Below are 22,406 nucleotides of genomic sequence, written 5' to 3'. Positions count from 1 at the left end.
TTTGTAATTATTGCCTATTATGAGCAGTGCTTTTGTTAACATTCCAATATGTTGCATATGCAATTCCTGGGGAAAGCCTAATATTTCCTAAACTTTTTTTTGTTGTTGTTGAGTTGGAGTCTCACTCGGTCGCCCAGACTGGAGTGCAGTGGCCGCTCCCGGCCACCGCAGCCTCGCCTGCTGGGCTCCGGCGATCCTTCTGCCTCAGCCTTCTGAGTAGCCGGAATTACAGGCATGCGCTACCACGCCTGGCTGATTTTTTTTATTGATTGTAGAGATGAGGTCTCGCTGCCCAGGCGGGTCTTAAACCCGCGGGCTCAGGCAATCCACTCACCTCAGCCTCCTAAAGGCACGGGATTACAGGCTGAGCCACCGAGCTCGGCATTTCCAAAACTTTTGTGGGAGACAAAATTACCCTGTTCTGCAAGGAAAAAGTGAATAATTCTTCTCTTCCTCCACCCCCTTCCTTACTGCCTTGTGGAGGAAGTAAGTCCTTTTAAATAAATTCTCTGGTTAGTTTTTGGTTTCAGTTGTCCTTAAACTGACAGTAAAAATCAAAGGAGCTGGGCTCGGTGGCTCAGCCTATAATCCTGCGCCTTTGGGAGGCTGAGGTGATTGGATTGCCTGAGCCCGCGGGTTCGAGACCCGCCTGGGCAGCGAGACCTCATCTCTACAATAAATCAAAAAATCAGCCGGGCGTGGTAATGCATGCCTGTAATTCCGGCTACTGGGAAGGCTGAGGCGGAAGGATCGCCGGAGCCCAGCAGGTCGAGGCTGCGGTGGCCGGGAGCGGCCACTGCACTCCAGTCTGGGTGAAAGAGTGAGACTCCACCTCAAAAAAAAAAAAAAAAAAATCAAAGGGACTTGTTGGACCTAAGTGATTCCACCACAGATTACTGGGGCTAGAATCTGCAGGATGGGGCCTGGGAGTCTGCAGATGTAACAGTCACCCAAGGCTTGGTGTGGTGGCTCAAGCCTGTAATCCCAACACTTTGGGAAGCCGAGGTGAGAGGATTGCCTGAGCCCAGGGGTTTGAGACCAGCCTGGGCAACTTGGTGAGACTTCACCTCTACAATAAATCAAGAAAAATTGGTTGGGCGTGGTGGCCCATGCCTATAGCTCCAGCGAATTGGAAGGCTGAGGTGGAAGGATCGCCTGAGCCCTGCAGGTTGAGGCTGTAGAGGCCCTGAGTGTGCCATTGCACTCCAGCCTGGGTGACAGAGTGAGACTCCGACTCAAAACAAAACAAAACAGTCACCCAGGTAATTCTTGTCACTGGAGACACTGGCTTCACCCTGATTGAATTTGTAAGGCTTGGCTCCTTTGTTGTGAAGAGATTTAAAATCTTAGAAAATTGGCCTTTTGGAGAAAAGTTAAGGGAGTTGGATTTATTTAGCCTATACAAAAATCAGAAACCTAGTTAAATAATTGTTTGCAAGTATGAACGTTTGCAAGTGTGAACATGAAAAAACAAGTTTTTTGCCAAGTCAAGAGAGATTTAAGTTAATCATGAGGAGGAACCTTCAGCTCAAATCAGCAGCAAATGCCGAGCATTTACTAGGCACCATGGGGGTAACAAATAAAGGTTGTTGTCAGTGCCTTCAGGGACAGGAGACAAAATGAGAACTCTTAAACAAAAACCAGGATGTGATATTTCATCAAGTCTAGACAGTGGGCTTCAGTTGGGATCAGTGGGTGGGCCCTCTGGGACATGATGGAGTAGAGAAACAGAGAGAGGTCACCAGGACAGGCTCAAGAGAGCCTCAGGCCTTGAGTTCGGCTTTAGAATAAACCTTTGCGTGGGTGGATGGGATGACAGAGCATTCTTAATGCAGTGGCTTCCAGTGTTTTTTTATTGTGATTCTCTGGTAAGGAATATATTTTATATTTTATATAGCATACACATACATGTAATAAATAAAAGTTTCATTAAGCATTTAACCTTATCAAATGTGATGCATCTGTTTTTCTTTCTAACTCATATTTTAATATGTTAGATTAACCCATTCGTATGTTGAAAACTATAAGAGGACCAGGAGCCCCCTGTGAAGGCGGAACTAAGCCCATCCCATGGAGGGCATGCAAATTAGAGGAGAGAATTTTCATAGAAAGTCGTGAGAGGTGATACAACTGTTATATGTTAGTGGTCTCCAGAAGCTGTCCTTGATTCTGTAGCATGAATGAATTACTTTGTGATGTTATGACAGAATTTCAGACTTCACCTGCTTATCTGACCAACTCTACCTTTGAACAGTTGATTGACCAAGCCGATTTTTTGAGATGTCTTTTGATGCTCTATTTCAATGTAGTACCACTCAGCAGAGGGATGGGGGTGGGATAGAGGAATTTGCTTCTGAATTCCCAAGAGCTGTAACTCAAAGTACTTACTAAACATCTGTTTTGTCTCATGCTGTGTTTGGCTGTAGGATTTTTGGTAGAGAATATAACATTAGATAGAACAGTTATATAGGAGAAAATACAGGAAGTATCTCCATGGGCAAGCTTAGGAAAGTGATAGCATCTTGAGTCTGTCCTGGAAGGTGCACGGTGTGGCCAGTCTTGCATACCAGAGTTCATTGAAAGTATGTCCTGTGGCCTGGCCCAGAGTTAGAGAATTTTGTCACAAATCAGAAGGCAGATTCCTGGATCAGAGGTCTAATTGGGGCCGTTCTTGACCTCTTTCTTTTGTATACTTGTGAGAATTTTAAGAGTAAAACTCTTACCTTCTTTCCTTTCCCTTCTCAACCTATGACCTACTGCTCCCACCTCCCCTAGACCCTCACCCCATTTCCTCTTTAGGTTTGCCTTCACCTTTCCGATTTGCTCTAAACCATTCTTCTCTTGGCTCAAACTCTAAGCCCTCCAATAAGTATAAGCATGTATTCTTTTACTCCTTGCTGCTTCCCGTGAGCCCTGTCTGTACCACTTACAGATTGAGTGATGTTGCAGATTATTTATTAAATATTTGCTTGTGGGTAGCCATGTTCCCTAATTCATCTGTTCCAAGTGTCCCTGAAGAGAGACTCAGATAAAGGAAACGCATTTCAGACCTCATGGAATATGCCATTGATCTTGTTTTCCAAAGAGCAGCGGAAAAGGTACTCTTTCCTGCCATGTCCTACAGAAGTTGAACTCCCTAAATATCCCTGTGGAGCTAATTTTAGGGAACCCCTGCAATCAGATTTTCCTCTACTTAAAAGTGGAGTGCAAGGCAAGGCAAGGTGGCCCAAGCCTGTACTCCTAGTACTTCAGGAGACTGAGGTGAGAAGATTGCCTGAGCCCAGGAGTTTGAAACCAGCCTGGGCAACTTGGTGAGACCTCGTTTCTGCAATAAATCAAAAAATTAGCTGGAAGTGGTGGCGCATGCCTGTAGTTCCAGCTACTTGGAAGGCTGAGGCAGAAGGATCACCTGAACCCAGCTGGTCAAGACTGCAGTGGCTGTGAGCGTGCCATTACACTCCAGCCTGGATGACAAGAGTGAGACTTCAACTCAAAAAAAAAAAAAAAGTGGAATGCCTCAGCAACACTGAAAAGAAAATCCTTTCATACAGCCTTTCCTTTGTTTACGTACTTTCAGTTCTGTAGTCCTGTCCTCTTAGAAATAATATCTTTTGGATCTCCCCATTCCAGTTTTAATTTGGTCAGTTTAGGTTAGAAAAGAATTTTGAAAGACAGTGCTTTTCTCTTTTAGGATAATATAGGTAGGGATCATTGGTCCTAAATGTTCTTCAGTATACTATTTTTTCCCATGTAGCATGCACTCCAGGAGAAATAAGCTGCAATTTGTTTCTTGGTATTTGCTCATTTGCTACAGTTTGTACAGGTGTCATTAAGTAAAGCTTCCTATTCTACTAATAAATGCTTGTGTCAGGGGTGATATATTTCTTGTATTCCCCTTCAATAGGAAACCTGATTTGACACTAAAGATGACACCTAATGTGTTCTCTGTGCATAAATTACTGTAGGAGAAGTACAGAGGTTGTTGACCCAGACACATTCTTACTTTGATAAAAATATGAAGGTAGTCATGTAGAGCTGTATTGTTCTATATGGTAGTCCCTGGCTACCAGCACCTGAGGTCTTAACTTAAAATTAAAAGTTCACTTGTTCAGTAGTACTAGCCACTAAGCATTGTGACCATTAAGCATTTTCAGTGCAATATGGACATTTTAGGTGCTGTCTTGTGCATTGTAGGATGTTCAGGAGCACCCCTGGTCTCTACCTACTAGATGTCAGTGGCACTCTTTTAGACATGATAATCAAAAATGTCTCCAGAGATTGCCAAATGTCCCCATGGGGCAAAATCACTCCTGGTTGAGAATCACTGGCCTTTTGGCTGTAATATTAGACAGCACAGATACAGGACATTTTCATTATGAAATCAGGGTCCAGTAATAGACCCTGTTCTAGAATACTCCCTATCAAAGTTTGGTTTGGGAAATTTTGTAAAGAGAGGATTTTGAGCTTTAGAGAAATCATAGTGGACATCCTGTCCAAACTCTTGGGAAACAGGCACAGTTTATGGATGACTTAAGGTCACACAACATGTGTCAGTCTTGAGTTCTGAACTTCAAGTTCATGCAGCCTGGAGAATAAGCTGCTAATTTTCATTCAAACCTACTTCATTCTTACTCTGTTCGTGCATTCAGTGATGTCCATGGGGGAGGAAAGAGTCCTGAGAACTGGGAATGGCCTAGTCCTGAAACTCTCAGAGATGCAGATTCTGGGCACATCTATTTTACTCCTTCATGGCCTACGACTTTCTTTAAGGGCTGCATCTGGGCTAGAGTTGGGAAGGTGACTGGACCCATCCTTGCTCTGTGAAAGGGCAGAGTCCTGTTGACTTTCTTTCATCCATCAGTGCAGAGATTGGGAACATACTCCTGGTGCCATGAAAGACTGCTGTCCTGTAAAATTACTTTGTTTTAGCTTTTAAATCTTCAATATCTCCTATGTCTGCTTTCTTGTAGGGGCCCAGGTTAAAGCCTTTAATATGAAAAACCTGGCGGCTCATTTCTTCTGAGGTCACGAGGAAGCAGAGAGTCTGTAGAATGCTTCAGGAAGGGAAGAAGAGTTTGTTCTAGGGTGATGGGGTCCACAGCTGAAGGGACCAGAAAGTAGGCTTAGCTCAGGACCTGTTGCAAGGGAGGCTGGAAGACAGCCTGGGCCTGCAAGGTGCCCAGGGACTGATATGTCTGGCATCTTTTACCCCTTCCCTCTCCCCGCATTGATCCCGTTTGCTTCATATACCTTCCAATGACTTTCTCAATCACTGGTTCTGTTATTCTCTCATTCCTCTGCTCCAAAACCTTCAATGGCTCACTGCTGCCTTTTCACGTTTGAAACTTCTTAGTCTTATACTCAAGGCCCATTTGCTGTTTTCTTTCCCTCCTAAGAGTAGAAACTAGTTTTACACACATGAAAGCTTTACTGTTACTGCTGTTTGCAGAATTACTCAGTTGGGGTTTGGGGTTGATGATGATTGAGGCTTCACTCAAAGCTGCTTGATGTTTAATAGCTTGCTCAGGAAGAAGTTTTGTTTCTGGTGATCCTTTGTTGCGTCAGTCGCCTGGACAACTACTTAACTTCAGTGTCCAGCTCCCAAATCAGGGTCCAGTAAACAGGCCAGAAAGAGAGGCAATAAAAGCAGACGGAGGATTGTGTGTCCATAAACCCTTGGGTAACCTTGAGCTGCTGGCCAGTTTGATTCTGTAACATGCTGGAGGGAGGGAGCTGTGGACTAGGTTAAAGGCTAATGTCCTGAGGAACAGCTGTCAAGCTCAGCTAGAAATTAGCTAATGTGTAAACTGGCCTTGAGGTCTTGTCTGTTGCTTGGTCTTCCCAACATTCGTTAAAAGAAGTATCTTTATCTCATGGTTTGCTTATTGGCCGCAATTTCATTGAACTGTTGATGTTTTCTTTTGGGAAAGCAGCCTTCTTGGGTGTCTCCATGGTGAGAGAGAAGGTATTTTTAGAGTTGCTCATTTGGGCTGGTTTGGATTTGAGCTACAGGATGGCAGGGGGGTTGGGAGGACCAATGTCCAGCTGTTCAGTGAGACCAACGTTCTGCTGTACAGCGTGACTGTGGCCGGTACTGTTCACTACCTCTGTTTCCTCCTTTTCTCCGCAGACCAATGAGTGGAACAAGAATGATGACCGGCTGCTGCAGGCCGTGGAGAATGGAGACGCGGAGAAAGTGGCCTCACTGCTGGGCAAGAAGGGGGCCAACGCCACCAAGCACGACAGTGAGGGCAAGACCGCGTAAGCTGAAACACCGGTTTGCGGATGTGCTCGTTCTGGGTTTTCTGGGTGTTCTCTGGAATCTGGGATTCCAGAGAATAGGGGAATTTCACCAGTGCCTTTATGGGAACTTTGTGAAATTACTGCCACTCCCTCTCCACTCCTGTGTTAAAATATGTAAGAAGATATTTTAATCTAGTTCCTTTCTCTTCAGATTCCAAGTTACACATAGAGCTTGACTTTGAATGGCTGTACTTGTTCCCAGGAATAACCAAAGATTTCACCTAAGGTTTACCAAGGTTGCAACTAATTGGAGGTGGAAAATGAATTCTGTTCTAAATAAGAAAAAGTATAAAAGAGGAAAACATTTTTTCTATGCCATCAAATCTTACTATTTCTATTGTTATTATTTATTTTAAACCCCCTTCCTTGACATAGATCAGTAATCACATGAGTAGTATGATTTTGCTTTGTGGTTTTCCATATGCAGTACTCTTGCTTACCATAATTAAAACTATATGTTTGACTGTGTGTGTGTGTGTGTATTTGTTTATATCCATCCTTACCTTGGCAGTATCGTAGAGAGAGCATTAACTTTGGAACCAGATAGATTTATTTTATGAACTCTGTTGCTTATGAATTGTGCATTCCTTTAACTTCAACTTTCTTACTGGAAAATGGAAATGATCTTAACTGCTAGAGTAGTTATGTGTTTAAATTAAATACTGATATAGGTTGAGTGCCCTCAGAAGCAGGCTCTGGAACAAGGATTTGAGTGCAAGTAGTTTCTATAGCAAGTGATCCCAGGCGTCATGGGAAAGGAAGAAGCCTGTACATATACACATATACATATGGTATTATTAGGGATGGGTTCCTACCACAGGAAACTAGGACTTTTTTTAGATGAGGATTCTGGAAATCTGTGTAGACCTAGAGCAGGGTTTTGCTATGCTGCCCAGGATGAATTTGAATTGCTGGGCTCAAGCTATTTTCCCACCTCAGTCTCCCAGGTAACTGATACCACAGCTGTGGGCCACCTTTGCCTGGCTACTGTCTGCTTTTTTAAAAATAAAATTTTATTGGAACATAGCCATACCCATTCATTTAAGCATTGTCAATGGCTGCTCCCTCACTACAAAGGCAGAGGTGAGTGGTTTATAGCAGAGACCATATAGCTCACAAAGCCCCAAATATTTACTATCTGGTCCTATACAGAAAAAATGTTCTTACCCAAGATTTACAGTATGCCTCAGTTATTCCACCCAAGGGGTAAGGAAAGTGGGGTATCTGCCCTGATCTCCTCTCTCTCAAGGGTTGAGTGCTGTTCCTGGGGACCACCATGCTCAAGGCCAGAAAAAGTCCAGGAGTGTCGTCCTCTTGGGGGCACCCTCAGCTGTAGGTGCTATGTGTAAGGGCTAGTACAGCCCCTGGCACATGGTGGGCACTTGATAGTAGCCGGTTTCCTTCTCTGCTCATCCTAGATCAGTGGTTCTCAATCCTGGCAGCTTCTACATTCCACTCAGCCAGGGCACTTTTAAAACATATTGAGCCATGATGTTCTGAATCACTTGGTCTAGGAGAGGCCCAAGAATATTTGTGTTCTGAAATTTTTTGTTGATAGACACTGGGGCTTTTAGATTACTTTTTGAACCACTATTCAGGTTTGCAGATGTCTGTACAAGACAACTTTCTATAGTCATCCCAGATAAATGGGAGATAAATGTTTATGATTGTTTTTCCCAAACTAAAGGTCACTAAAAAGAAGATCGGAAATTTAGATTAGCATCTTAGCTATGATTGTGATCACCTTAACAAATCTGTACTTTCTGTTCATAAGATACTTATTATATGTAGAACAGATGGCCAGACTATTGGAAGATACTATTCTCTCTCTTTCTTTTATTGTGGTAAAATACATATAATTTACAATTTATCATTTTAGCCATTTTAAAGTATATAATTCAGTGGTATTAAGTATATTCACAATGTCATACAACCATCATCATCACTCTCTAGTTCCAGAACTTTTCCATCAACCCAAAAGGAAATCCCTTGCCCATTAAAGAGTCACTCTTCAATTTCTCCTTCCCCTCTCCTCTTGCAACTATGAATCTGCTTTCTGCCTCTATGGATTTGCTTATTCTGAATATGTTATATAAATGGAATTGTATAATACATGGCCCTCACACTTGAAGGGTTCTCCTAAGCAGCGGAGACTTTTCTGTTACTGTTCCTGTTTTATTCAGGTGCATTTGGTTTGGAAGCGTGTGAACTGGTAACTTCCCAGGAGCAGCTCTGAATCTGTGGCAGGCCAGGGCTGGACTTGAGTTTCCTCTGCTGGAGCCATTGGCAAGACCAGACCCATGCAGCTTCCAGGGATGGCATTTGTTTGTGGACCTGCAAGAGATGTTTTTCGTTTCTCTCAAGAATAAGACCAGGTCACACTCCTGAAAATTAGGTTCTTGACAGTACATGGCCTCATTTTCTAACTTCTTAGTGTTTACCCTTCGGTTTATACAGCTTCACATCAAAATTAGGCCGGAGGCCTGTTTTCTAGAGAGCTTTTGTGATGACCTATTATGTAATGTTGCTTGGGACTCTACAATTGCCTGATAATCTACAATACAGATTTTGGCTTTTTTTTTTTTTTTTGAGTTGGAGTCTCACTTCACAGCCCAGGCTGGAGTGCAGTGGCACACTCACAGCCTTCCCAGAGCCGGCCTGCTGGGCTCCAGCAATTCTTCCACTTCAGTCTTCCAAGCAGTCGGAACTACAGGTATATGCTACCATGCCCAGCCAATTTTTTAATTTATTGTGGAGATGAGGTCTTGCCAAGTTGCCCGGGCCGGTCTCGAGCCTGCGGGCTCAGGCAATTCACTTGCCTTGGCCACCCAAAGTGCTGGGATTACAGGCTGAGCCTCCGAGCCTGGCCTGATTTTGGCATTTAAGCATTTGTCCCCTGGCTCTGCCCTACTTACCTAAATGTCCTTTCCCCTCTGTCTTCTTCTGAAGATGAAGCTGTCTTCCTTCAGGCCAGAATATGCACCTGTTGGCCCAGGTTTTACATTCAACCCAGAATGCTTTCCTCCCTGGTTCTCTCAGTCTTTTTTTTGACTTTTTTTTCTCTTTGAAATACTGGAAATATTGACTTAGAACTTAAAGTATTATTTTATTTTTAAAATTTATGTATTAATTTGAGACAGGGTCTTGCTGTATTGTCCAGCTGGATTCAAACATCTGAACTGAAGTGATCCTCCTGCCTCAGTTATGGAGTAGCTGGGACTACAGGCGTGTACCCCTGTACTGGGCTTTATTCTATTAAATCAAATGGGCAGGGGCAAACACAAATGTTTCCATTTAAGAAAAACCTTTGTTTTCTGAAAGACTAGAATCCCATGCAACATAGTAAGCTCCCTGAGGCCAAGGATCATATAATTTTTGTTGTTGTGTTGGTCTTTCCCATTGTTCCAAGCACAAAGGAGGACTTCAGTGAGTTATTTGTGGAAGACCTTTCAGTGTGGTTCTTGTGGAGAAAACACTCTCTTTTTGCTGATAGTGCCTCATGGGTAAATTACCCAGGGATGAATTAACTTGGGATTCAAGGGGGGAAAGAACTATTCTGGTGTACATCACAACCTGACATTGCTCTCCAGCTTCCAGGGCAATTTAAGTAGAGAAATACTCAGCCTTTACCACCTAGAGAACCAGACAGCCCAGAAAGTCCCAAGAATTTGGCGGCAAAGGCAACCATGTCTGCAGACATTCTCCAGAAGCCTCTATAACCCAAGGTCAATAACCAGATGGGCGATTTGGTAATGCCTTCCACTTTTCCGTTTCTTCCTAGAATATTTCCTTTCAGGGAAGATAAGAAACTATAGCAGGAATTCTTCTCCCTCTAAGACTGATCAAACAGGGGTTAAAAAAAAAAGTCAAAGCAATCAAACAACTGGAATTCATTTAGAAAAGAATAAAGGAAGGGTGGTGTCTTGGGTCGGAAGAGAACAAAATTGAGCAGAGCAGAGAGTTATAGCTCCAGGCTGTGTTTATGGAGTGAGGCTTGGCGTGTCTCTGCCCAGCTGTTCTCTTTCCATAGTGGATGCAAGGAAGTGGGAGGAGGTCAATGCCCTGAAACCTCTTACCGTGGAAGAGTCTAATTGTTTCAAGATGGGTTCCCCTACTTTTGGATGTGCATTTAATCAAAGCTATGTGTGTTTGTCTTAGGAACAGCCAGACTAAATAAAACCACTGCTGGGACTGTAGTATTGGAACAAGTACCACCTGAGCATGTGTGTATAGATATAAAATATATATCTATGTATATGGCATTTTATGTAGCTCACACTTCAGAAACCTGATCTTTTTGACTTTGAAAGCAAGAATTTGTAAAAGTATTTTTAGATGACTGCGTAGCTTGGCTATAAAGAAGGGGGAGGTAGTCCTTTAACATTGCAAAGCACTACCATAAGGGGCTTTTCTGGATGGTGGCTTGTTATGCTTTTCTCTCTTCCTGTTTTCTCAGAATAGGGGTGTCTTAGATATTTTATACCAGCAACTTGATCTTGCAGATCAAGTCAGACCAGCCGATCAGTTTTCTCTAGTTCTTCTCACATACAGCTGCCAAATTAGTTTACCTAAAATTGCTGCATGCTATATATGCAATTGCAGCCTCCTTCCTTCCCTACAAAATCACCCTATATCTTTTCTAAGACCTGTTGATATTTGTCAGAGTGATAAAATGAAGATTATAAGTGCTAGATCCATTCTGCTTTGGGTCATGTAGATTTTTGAAAGCAAGATAATTTCTGTTCATACCTTGGAAATATGCCCAAATGTTTATGTTTCATTAATCTACTAGACTGGAGGTACTCCCTGGGTCTACAATGTTCTGAACTCTATTGTAAGTAGATAGAAAAGAAGAAGAAAATATGGTTCTTGCCTGCAAGATGCATAGCATTCAGTTGGGAAGACAAAACTGATGAAAATATGGAAGAAGAATTCACTGCTCACCTGTGAGAAACTTGACTATAAGGGTTTAGGACAGGAGCACGGGCAAGATGCTGGAGATGCTTCCTGCCAGAGGTGTGATCTGATGGGGGCCTTGAATTTGGGATTCGAGGTGGAATTTGGGTGGGGAGAGGGTTGGGGAGCAGTATCAGTGCAGGGAACAGCATGAACAGAGGGCCCCCCTAAACTGAAAAGAAAATTAGCCACACCATGGCTATTGTTTCCTTCCCTTTTTTAAGAGCTTATCTTAGCAGTTCAAGCTCAACTCCTACTCCTTGGAGCATAGGTTCTCAACTCGCCTCCCATTAGAATCACCTGGGCAGCTTTGACACATGCTGGGTTCCACCTGAAGAGATTCTGATTTAATTGGTACGGAGTGTACTTCTAGGCAGTGGGTTTTATAAGCACCCAGGTGATTTGAATGGACAGCTCAAGCAGAACCACTGAGCAAAAAACTCTACAGTGAGACTCAACATTTCTTAGCCAGAGCTCCCAACAGATGCGACATCCTGATAGGGTATAGGTGGGCTGAGGAAGGTTTACGGAGCTCAGGTGAATTTTTTTCTAGCATACGGGCACATATATATGTATATAATGCTTGTGCACAAAGTGAAATTTAAATAAAAGGTAAACTTTGGCTTAAAGTAAATTATATTAAAGTAACGATTCCTGAATTTTATTTTTTATTTTATTTTATTTATTTTTTTGAGTTGGAGTCTCACTCTGTCACCCAGGCTGGAGTGCAGTAGCATGCTGTAATTACAGCCACCCCAGCGTCGACCTGCTGGACTCCGTCGATCCTTCCACCTCAGCCTTCCAAGTAGCCAGAACTACAGGCACTCACCACCACGCCCAGCTAATTTTTAAAAATTTATTATAGAGAGGTCTCACCAAGTTGCCTGGGCTGGTCTCAAACCCGCGGGCTCAGGCAATCCACTCACCTCAGCCTCCCAAAGTGCTGGGATTACAGGCTGAGGCCACCATTTCCTGAGTTTTTAAAAGGATACAGTGTTATATGTTAAAACTGAACTCATCTTGTAAAATTGTGCTTTAGAAGGAAGATGTAACCACAGCAGTGGTGCAAATGGATGAGATATGGAAATTAGGAACTACATTGGTTAAAATGTTGGTAGGATCACAAGATTTTTCACCATAAAGCTGTTTTCAAAGTTGGATGAAATATATTGAGACTGAAAGATTTTAGACACTCAAATGAGTAATTACTGCCCAGGGTCAAAGCTTTCTGGCTGTTCCCTCTACTGCTGGACCTATCCTGAATGCAGAGGTCAGGAGAGCCTGGGAACCGTAGTTGGCTGTGACAGAGAGTAGAGCAGGGGAGGACAGGGATGGATCTCAGAGCACACAACAGTGAGCGACCTGCCCTCAGCCACTATCACATGGGAGAAGGCATGCTGGAACAGGAGATTCTCAAGCTGAGCAACAACCACACAGTTCAGGGGTTGGTACAGATAAGATCATTAATGAGTGCATGTCCTTTAGAAACACTCCTGCTTTCTCACCTCAGCTCCTGCCTTTCAAGATGGCCGCCACCACCCATCCCACCAAGCCTGGCATATCATTCAAAGCCCAATTTGCCATGTCTTTCATGAAGGCTTTTTTAATTTCCGAAGTGAGTGCACTCTCTCTTGCCACTGCCTCTTTTAAAACGTCTAGGATTTAATAGGTCTTGGTTACCTGTGTAAATATCGTATTCCTATTATTAAATTATCAGGGTCAGAGCCCAGCCTTTCCTAATTCATAAGAATGAAATTGTTTCTTTCTTTAAAAAAAAAAAAAATAGAGATAGGGTCTCTCTACGTTGCCCAGGCTGGTCTTCAACTCCTAGTATCAAGTGATTCTCCCACCTCAGCTTCCCAAAGTGCTGGGATTACAGGCCATAATTTGGTTGCCTGGCCATAAATTGTTTCTTAAGTATATCAGTATCAAGTGCCCCAACACTAGGCTAGGGACTTTTGCCTGTGCCATCCATTCAGTCAACAGGTCATTCTTCCACTCATTTTAAAGACCTTGTTAATTTGTCTCAGGTATTTCTCATTTGATGCTCTCACTCACCCTGAAGTAAATGTATGAAAAGGAAATTGTGGATCTGAGAGGTTCTGGAATGTACAAATCATGTATTCTAAGTACTAGAGTCTTGGGGTGTGTATCAGTGAATACAACATACAAATCATTTGCTCTAATGGAGATTTTATAATGATCAAGTACTACTTCCAGACTACATTCATAAAATCAAACAATTCTGAAGAAAAAAAACTGATGCTCTGATTAAGTGTCACGGGATTTCTTAGCTCTCCGGTATGTGATTTTTCATTCCAGTGTCTCTTTCTTCTGTCCCCAGGAGATCCTGTCCCCAGTAGTACTACTATGGATTATATTAATTAGCACATCATGGGCATTTAAAGGACAGTAATCTTCTTTTTATAGCCTTTTAAAAAAAATGCTGGTCATCGTTTATTATATCTTTTCAGCAGGGAAAGGCAAACAAATATTTCTACCTCTCAAAGTTTCTGCTACATCAGTTCCTAATAGAAACAGTGATCAGAGTTGCTACTGTAGCGGCAGCTCTTTTGAAATCTAAGGCAAGGGAACCACAAGACTTCTCTTTGACAGCACTTTCTCTCTGGGCCAATAGGTTTAATCCTCACTAGTAGAGCAGAATTCAGTCTTTCAAGGTCTTCCCTACCCCCACACCAATAGAAGCTATTAGACTGTACAGCCTTCCTCACTCTCAGATTATAATCTGAAATGGGAATCCAGGCCTTTTAATCCTATTGTTAGGATTGGTCCCCTGAAATATTCTTTGTGACCTAAGCCTTAGTGACCTAGGATTTAAGATGTTCCAGCAAATAAGTGTTGTAAAACCCTTGGTAGGCTGGGTTGGAATCATAGACTTTTACAGATGAAAAACACTTTAGTGATCATGTAGACCAGATGTGTAAACTGAGACCACTGAATTTGAGTGACTTTATTGTCTCATAACTTGGGGATGGCAGAGCTAACACCAAAACTAAGGACTTGTGACTTTGTTTATACTTTTTTCTATGCCTATAATCCTAATGCTTTGGGAGTCTGAGGTAGGAGGATCACTTGAGGCTTAGGAGTTTGAGACCATCCTGGGCAACATAGCAAGACCCTTTCTCTACAAAAAAAATTAAAAATTAGCAGGCATAGTGGCATTCTCTTGTAGTCCTAGCTACGCAGGAGGCTGAGGCAGGACAGTAGGTTGAGCACAGGAGTTTGTGGCAGCAGAGAGCTGTGTGCCATGATCCCTCCACTCCATCCTTTCTCTAAAAAGAAAAAAGAAAAACTTTAGGCTAAGACAAATTCAAAACTAAAGATTTACATTGCTTAAAAAAAATATATCACTCCATGTGCTAGGAAAATTGCAATAAACAAAACAAAGACTCTGCCCTCATGGAACACTCAATCTAATGGAGCAGACAGACAATAAACAGGTACCTCTTTAAAGCAACATCAAACATAATGAAGAAAATATAGAGAAGAGCAGCCACTTTGAATAAGCCTGGGGAAGGAAGACCTCTCTAAGCAGATTCCTGAATTGAGTGTAGACCACCGCGCCCTGCACTTTTCTGCTGGAATAGCTCTCCCCGCGGAGGGAACAGCAAGACAAGGGGGTCATGAGGTGAGAGGGTGCTTGATGTACTCTGGAAGCAGCAAGGAGCCACTGCAGCTGGAGCCCAATGAGGAAGGAATGTGCTAGATGGCAGGTCAAATAGGGAGCCAGGACACCACATGTAGAGCCTTTTACACTACAGGGCGGATTCTGGATCAAATCCTAATTCTGAATACTTAATTTTTCTGACTTTAAAAAAAGTATGATTTAATATCATTAGTTTTTCTCTCTAGAAAGACATCTTCTAAAAGAAGTACAATAAAAATATAAGCAGTTTTAGGTGGTCAAGATGTAAGGCTCCTGTTGCCACAGTGAGATGCTGAGACTCTCAAGGGATTGTGGGAAAGCTGTTTTGTATCATGAAGTATATGAGTCTCTTACTGATCGCAGTCATTCCTTTCTTGGAAACGAAGGGAGAAACTTCTCTTAGAGGCAGGGCAGTGATCTTTGACACATTTCCTCACCTCTCCGAGCCTCAGTGTCTCCATTTGTGAAATGAAGATGTTGGATCAGTTACCCTTAGGGAACCTTCTAACAATCTGGTATTCTGGGGTATGACTAAGGCCTGTAGGGTTTGGTGTATGGTCATTCTTTGTGTTGTGGGCATTGGTGACTTGCTTAATCTGGGGAAGTGAAAACTGGTTGCAGAGGCAGTGGAAGGAATTGAAGACCCAATTGCAGTAGCAGCTCTCTTAATATCTGGAGCCCAAATAGTGAAGGAGGCAAGAAAGAGTATGGTTTGGGGGAAGTTTTCTGTGAATGAATATGCCTGAAAAATTGAAATCTTCTAAAAGTAGCCTGTGAATTTGTATTTCCTCCCAATATCTGTTTCAGCTGGTAATGAGAAAACAAAAGAATTGTATTTGTTATTATTCTGAAAAATAGAATTTTCCAGGCCAGGGCTCATGAGCTTTTGAATAACAACAGTTCAAGTCTCCTTTGGGTTAAGAGCCTTGAAAAATACCACAGCCTTGTCCCAAGGTATTTTTTTCGGGAATACTTGCACACTTTTTCTGAGTGGTTCAGTAGGAAATGAAACTTCTATTGCAGGCTGTTTGCTTCAGTGCTTGGATGACATTCCCATCTATGTGAGAGGACTGGCAACTCTAATCTGCCCCACTGGGAAGTCTGTGTTTGCTTTTTGCCAAATACTTCCGGTTTTCAGTTTAAACCTTGATTTTTAAAGAGTTGCACTACCAGTAAGTTATATTTCATAGCATATCAGTTTGTAGAGTGATTCAGCACATAGTTTCATTTTTCAGCATCAATAATTGTAAAGAATCAGCTCTAGCTGGGCTTGGTGGCTCAGCCTGTAATCTCGCGCCTTGGGAGGCTGAGGTGAGTGGATTGCCTGAGCTCGCGGGTTCGAGACCCGCCTGGGCAACTTGGAGAGACCTCATCTCTACAATAAATCAAAAAATTAGCCAAGCGTGGTAGTGTGCACCTGTAATTTCGGCTACTTGGAAGGCTGAGGTGGAAGGATCACCGGAGCCCAGCAGGTCAAGGCTGCGGTGGCCGGGAGCGGCCAGTGCACTCCAGCCTGGGTGACAGAGTGAGACTCCAACTCAAAAAAAAAAAAAAAAAAAAATCAGCTCTGGAGGCAGGATACCTAGGTTAGACTCTGAACTTTACTATTTGTTATTTCTGGGACTTTGGGCAATTTAATAAACTTCTCTATGCCTTGGTTTCCTCCATTGCAAAATGGTAGCGCTAATGGTTTATTCCACCTCCCTACAGGATTGTTGTGAGGATGTAACAAGTTAAAACTCGAGATGCTCTTAGCGCAGAATGTTTCCATAGAGTAGCTGCTCTTATTATTGATGATATTGTTATTTAATTGCCTTAAATGTGGTTTAGAAGTGAGAGGACTGAATTAAGTACTGTAGCCATAATCACACAGCAACAAGGCAGCCGATCAGCGTTGGTAACCTTCAAGGATCTCCTGAGCCACTTTCCAGCATCCTAACATGGCCCCCCACTGTGCCTCTGCTGCTGTTGCCATCATGCATTTGGGCTGCCATCCAGCTGCTGTTTGAGGTTAATAGAAGCATCCATGAGTTAACTTTCCCTTCAGGGCAAAGAAAATGGCAGGGGTGAGAGAGAGAGAGAGAGAGAGCGAGCTACAAAACTCTTAAGTACTGAAACCTTGGGATCTTTCCAAGTGACAAAAGCAGGGACATTCCAAATATCAATAAGCAGTAAAAGGATCAAAGTCATTTTATGTAAATCTTCGGGCTGCTTATTTGTGCCTTTTAGTTACATCTCTGTTGAAGGGCCCCAGCTGAGTTTTATAAGCAAAAGTAAACATTCCCTATTATAATGAATTGTATAATGAATTGTAAAACAGCATAGATTTCTTTTTTGCAGAACATACCCACAAAATTGTTTTTATGGCAAAGGGGATTATGTTTTCAACAGAACTTCGAAACAGTGGGTGGCTTGGCAAAAAATGATGGTGTGACCTTCTTCAATAAATGGTGCTGAGAAAATTAGAAATCTATATGCAGAAGAATGAAACTGGACCCCTAGCTTTCAAAATATATAAATATATATGTATATTATATATATTTACTCAGGTTGGATTAAAGACTTAAATATAAGACAAGACATTGGTCTAGGCATTGATTTTGTGGCTAAGACCTCAAAAGCACAGACAACTATAACAAAAACAAATGGGACTATATGAAACCAAAAAGATTATATGCAGCAAAAAAGGCAATCAAGTGAAGAGACAATCTGTTAAATGGGAAAAAGTATTTGCAAACTATTCATCTGACAAGAGACGAATATCCAGAATATACACGGAACTCAAACAACTCAACAACAACAAAAAAAAACTCATTAAAAAGTGGACTAAGGACATGAGTATACATTTCTCAAAAGAAGACATACAGATGGCCAACAAATATATGGAAAATACTCAACATCACTAACCATTAGGGAAATGCAAATGAAAACCACAGTGAGCTATCATCTTACCCATTATTATTAAAAAGACAAAAAAGAACAGATGCAGGTGAGAATTTAAAGAGAAGGGAATTCTATACATTGTTGGTGGGAATGCAAATTGGGACAACCACTATAGAAAATAGTAGAGTTTCCCTCCAAATTAAAAATACATAAAACTCTACCATAGGATCCAGCAATCTCATTACTGGGCATATATCCAAAGGAAAAGAAGTCAGTATGTAAAAGGGATACCTGTGCTGTATTCACAGTAGCAAAGATATGCAAGCAAACTAAATGCCCAATTGGCAGACAAATAGATAAAATGTGAAATACTATTCGATCATAAAAGAGAATGAAATCCTGTCATTTGCAGCAAAGTGGATGGAACTGGGGGTCATTATGTTAAGTGAAATAAGGCAGGCACAGAAAGACAAGTACCACATGTTTTCACTCATATGTGGTAATTTAAAGAAATAAAAACTGATCTTATGGAGTCAAAGAATAGGATGATAGATACCAGAGCCTGAAAAGGGTGTGTGGGTGGAAGGGGAAGGAGGATAAAGAAAAGCTGGTTAGTAGATGCAAACATACAGTTAGATAGAACAAATAGACTCCTCCAATATTTAGTAGCAGAGTAGGGTGACTGGTTAGCAACAATGCACTGTACATTGCCAAGTAGCTAGAAGAGAGGACTTAAAATATTACTAATAGATGGGAATGATACATATTCAAGTTGATGGGCCGGGCACAGTAGCTCATATCTATGATCCCAGCACTTTAGGAGGCCGAGGTGAGAGAATTGCCTGAGCCCTCAGATCCGAGGCCAGTCACACTCTGGGTGACAGGGTGAGACTCCAACTCAAAAAAAAAAAAATCAGGTGATGGATACTCCAAATATTCTGACCTGGCCATTACATATGACAAACATGCACATGTACCCTATAATATGCAGAATATTTTGTGTCAATTTAAAACATTTTAAATTTTTATTTATTTATTTATTTGAGTTGGAATCTCACTGTGACACCCAGACTGGAGTGCAGTGGTACTCTCACAGCCATTGCAGCCTTGACCTGCTGGGCTCAGGCAATCCTTCAGCTTCGCCTTCCAAGTAGCTGGAACTACAGGTATGCGCCACCACACCCAGCTAATTTCTTTGATGTATTGTAGAAATGAGGTCTCGCCAAGTTGCCCAGATTGGTCTTGAACCCCTGGGTTCAGGCAGTCCTCTCACCTCAGCCTCCCAAAGTGCTGGGATTATGGGCATGAGCCACCGTGCTCGGCCCACATTTTTAAATTTTAAGAGAAAAATGATGATGTGAGTTTTTAACCTGTCCTTTGTTTAGAGCCATGCAGCTCAAACTGCCATGCGTACACGAAATCAGCTGGGGCACTTGCAAGTGCAGTTTTTGATTCAGTAGGTCTGGGGTAGAACCAGAGCCCATATTGCAAACAAGTTCCTGGTCCACAGACCCCCCTTTGAGTGCCAAGACATATTGTTGACGTACTATCACTTTAGCTACATCAGGATGTGATAGTACCTTGCTATCCCTGGCACTGACCACTGTCCCTGTCACTGGGCCTTGGGATAGGAAATGGATAAGAGATTTGTATATTCCTCCCACCTCCACTAAATTCTTGACCTATATAAAGAGATAAACAAATAAGCACACGAAATCTCTCATAAAATATGTTGCTGCATGGACTTTTGATGGCATTTCTTGTCTTTGAATGGAAAAACCAACTTTTTAATTAGACGTAAAAGCATCCTTAAACAATTATCATAATACTATAAGAAAAGGATTGGCGGTAGTGGGAAACTGCTGGAGGGGGAGTGTGGAGGGGTTGGGATTGGCAGTAGTGGGAATTCGGGAGGGAGGGCACATTTCATCAACAAGGATACCTGCATAATGAACATTTGTTTACCTAACCCTGAATTGTACCCCCCATCTTTAAAAGAGGAAAGAAAATAAGACAAAAAAAAGAAGAAGTAAAAACTGATGGGCGCGGTGGCTCAAACCTGTAATCCCAGCACTTTGGGAGGCGAAGGAGAGAGGATTGCCTGAGCCCAGGGGTTCAAGACCATCCTGGGCAAGTGGGTGAGACCTCGTCTCTACAATTAAAAAAAAAAAAAAAATTAACCGGGTATGGTGGCATATGCCTGTAGTTCCAGCTACTTGGAAGGCCAAGGCGGAAGGATCACCTGAGTCTAGAAGGTCAAGGCTGTGGTAGCTGTGAGTGTGCCACTGCACTCCAGCCTGTGCAACAGAGTGGGACTCTGACTCAAAAAATAAATAAATAAGAGCTTATGTAGAGACAAAGCTGAAGGATGTTCCTAATTTGTTTTACATGGACTCTTTTATATTCCTTTAAGGGGAAATTTCAGCTAATAATTAACTCAAATAACTACCTCAGAGGGCTCATTAAGAAAGACCTAAATGTTTGCCTCTGGACATTTTAGGTCGTAATTAAAATTCTCATCTCTTAAATTAAAATTCAAGAGAATAACAAGCCTTGGCAAGCATGTGGCGAAATTGCAACCCTCAATATGTTGTTGATAGAGATATAAAATGGTGCAGCAGCTTTAGAAAAGTTTAGCAGTTCCTCAGAAAGTTAAAGTTACCATATGACTCAGCACTTCCACTCTAATTTCACTCAGTTCACTAGAATTGAAAACATGTGTCTACACAACCAATTGTACACAAATGTTTGAAGAGTAATAATAACTCAAAGTAGAAACAACCCAAGTGTCCATTAGCCAATGAATAAACAAAATGTGGTATATTTATTCAGTGGCATGTTATTAAGGCAGTCAGAAAGTACTGTATGCATACTACAACATGGATGAACCTTGAAAACATGCTAAATGAAGCCAGACACAAAGGATCACATATTGTATGATCCCTTCTTTAGGAAATATCCAGAATAGGCTAATCCATAGAGACAAATAGTACATGGGTAGTTGCCAGGGACCTGGGGAGACAGGGAAATGGAGAGGAGCTGCTAATGGATACAGGGATGTTTTTTAGTGTGATGAAAATGTTCTAGAATTAGATAATGAGGTTGATTGCCTCACTGTGAATATATTAAAAACAACTGAATTGTACATTTTTAAATGGTGATTTTTATGATATGTGGATTATCACTCAATAAAAAGATTAAATTCTGCTCATTTTGGTTTTTTAGTCTTTAATTTGTTTTTATAGAGTTATATTTTTAGCATATGCACTGCTCTTTTTTTTTTTTTTTTTTTTTAGTTGGCATCTCACTCTGTCACCCAGGCTGGAGTGCAGTGGCACACTCACGGCCACCACAGCCTCGACCTGCTGGGCTCAGGTGATCCTTCTGCCTCAGCCTTCCAAGTATCTGGAATTACAAGCACCCGCCACCACACCCAGTATTAATTTTTTTTATTTATTGTAGAGATGAGGTCTCTCCATTTGCCCAGGCTGGTCTTGAACCCATGGGCTGAGGCAGTTCTCTCAAAGTGCTGAGATTATAGGTGTATGCCACTGCGCCCGGCCATACATTGCTTTTAATGGTTGATCTCAGGGTTTCTTAACCTGGGCACTGCTGATATTTTGGACTCGACAGACAGTTTTTGTTCCAGGGGACTGTCCTGTGCATTGTAGGATGGTCAACAGCATTTCTGGCCTCTATACTTTAGATGCCAGTAGAGTCTCCCTCCTCTCCCCAACTCCCAGTTAATCAAAAATATCTCTGGACATTGCCAAATGTCCAAGGGTGGAAAGGGTGCAAAAATCACTACTGGTTATCTTTAGTTCTCCACTAAAAGCTGAACTGCATAAAGGCAGGAACTTTGTTTTATTCACCACCTTTTCGCAGTGCTTAGAACAGTGTCTCACACATAGTATCATAGTGAATACGTGAATGAATATATTTAGCTATAGAAGTAGTAGTACTTGTAAAACTACAACTATAAAAATATCAAAATTACACCATACTTGAGTTAGTTCTAGGAATTGACACTGTCAAGAATACTGTGTATGCTTAAAAGGGAGTGGCAGGTAAATTTTAATCAAATTACTAACTTCCCCTCCCCCCATGCTAAGCGTAATCTGCAAACTCTCTTTATTTAGAGAGTTGCCAGCTATCCAGGACACAGGCCATCAGAGGGCACAAACCATGCTCTTAATTAGTCATGTACTGGCCTGGGGCACCATCTGCTTCCTAAGCCTGAGCTGACCCCACAGATGCCTGCTTGCCATCCAGATAGGGTGGCCCCAGCCCATCAGGCACCTGGACTGCCACCATTGTCTACATTTGTCAGTCACTGGTTAAGAAGGGAAATCTACTCACCGCCACCTACACATCCAGGTTCTGTCACTGACTAGCCATATTTTTCCACCCAGCAAAACCTAATTTTCCACTTGAGTATCTGATTAAAAATTGGCTGTGCTTCTGGTTCACATTCAGAGGCTAAATGTTAATGACCTTCTGCTGCCAAACCCTGCTTTGGGGATTACCACTTCCGTGAAAGGTGCCAGAATGTTAGCTGCTCAAATGTGAGCTTTAGACAAGGCTGGTCTTAATGGGT

At 42.1% G+C, this 22,406-nt stretch overlaps 1 protein-coding gene across 2 annotated transcripts in view; it reads left to right on the top strand.

The window, feature by feature from the left end:
• RAI14 (retinoic acid induced 14) overlaps positions 1 to 22,406 on the top strand; it is a 154,379-nt gene that overhangs the window by 89,763 nt on the left and 42,210 nt on the right. For both annotated transcript variants that reach the window (XM_008060261.2, XM_021713481.1), the window contains one exon: positions 6,131 to 6,261. In XM_008060261.2, the coding sequence (XP_008058452.1) occupies positions 6,131 to 6,261 (131 nt within the window). The remainder of the gene's footprint in view (positions 1 to 6,130; positions 6,262 to 22,406) is intronic.

This window comes from Carlito syrichta, unplaced genomic scaffold (assembly GCF_000164805.1).
Source record: "Carlito syrichta isolate Samal-C Ts95f unplaced genomic scaffold, Tarsius_syrichta-2.0.1 Scaffold304573, whole genome shotgun sequence".
Classification (NCBI taxonomy): Eukaryota; Metazoa; Chordata; class Mammalia; order Primates; family Tarsiidae; genus Carlito; species Carlito syrichta.
This window is presented reverse-complemented; position numbering and strand designations above follow the sequence as displayed.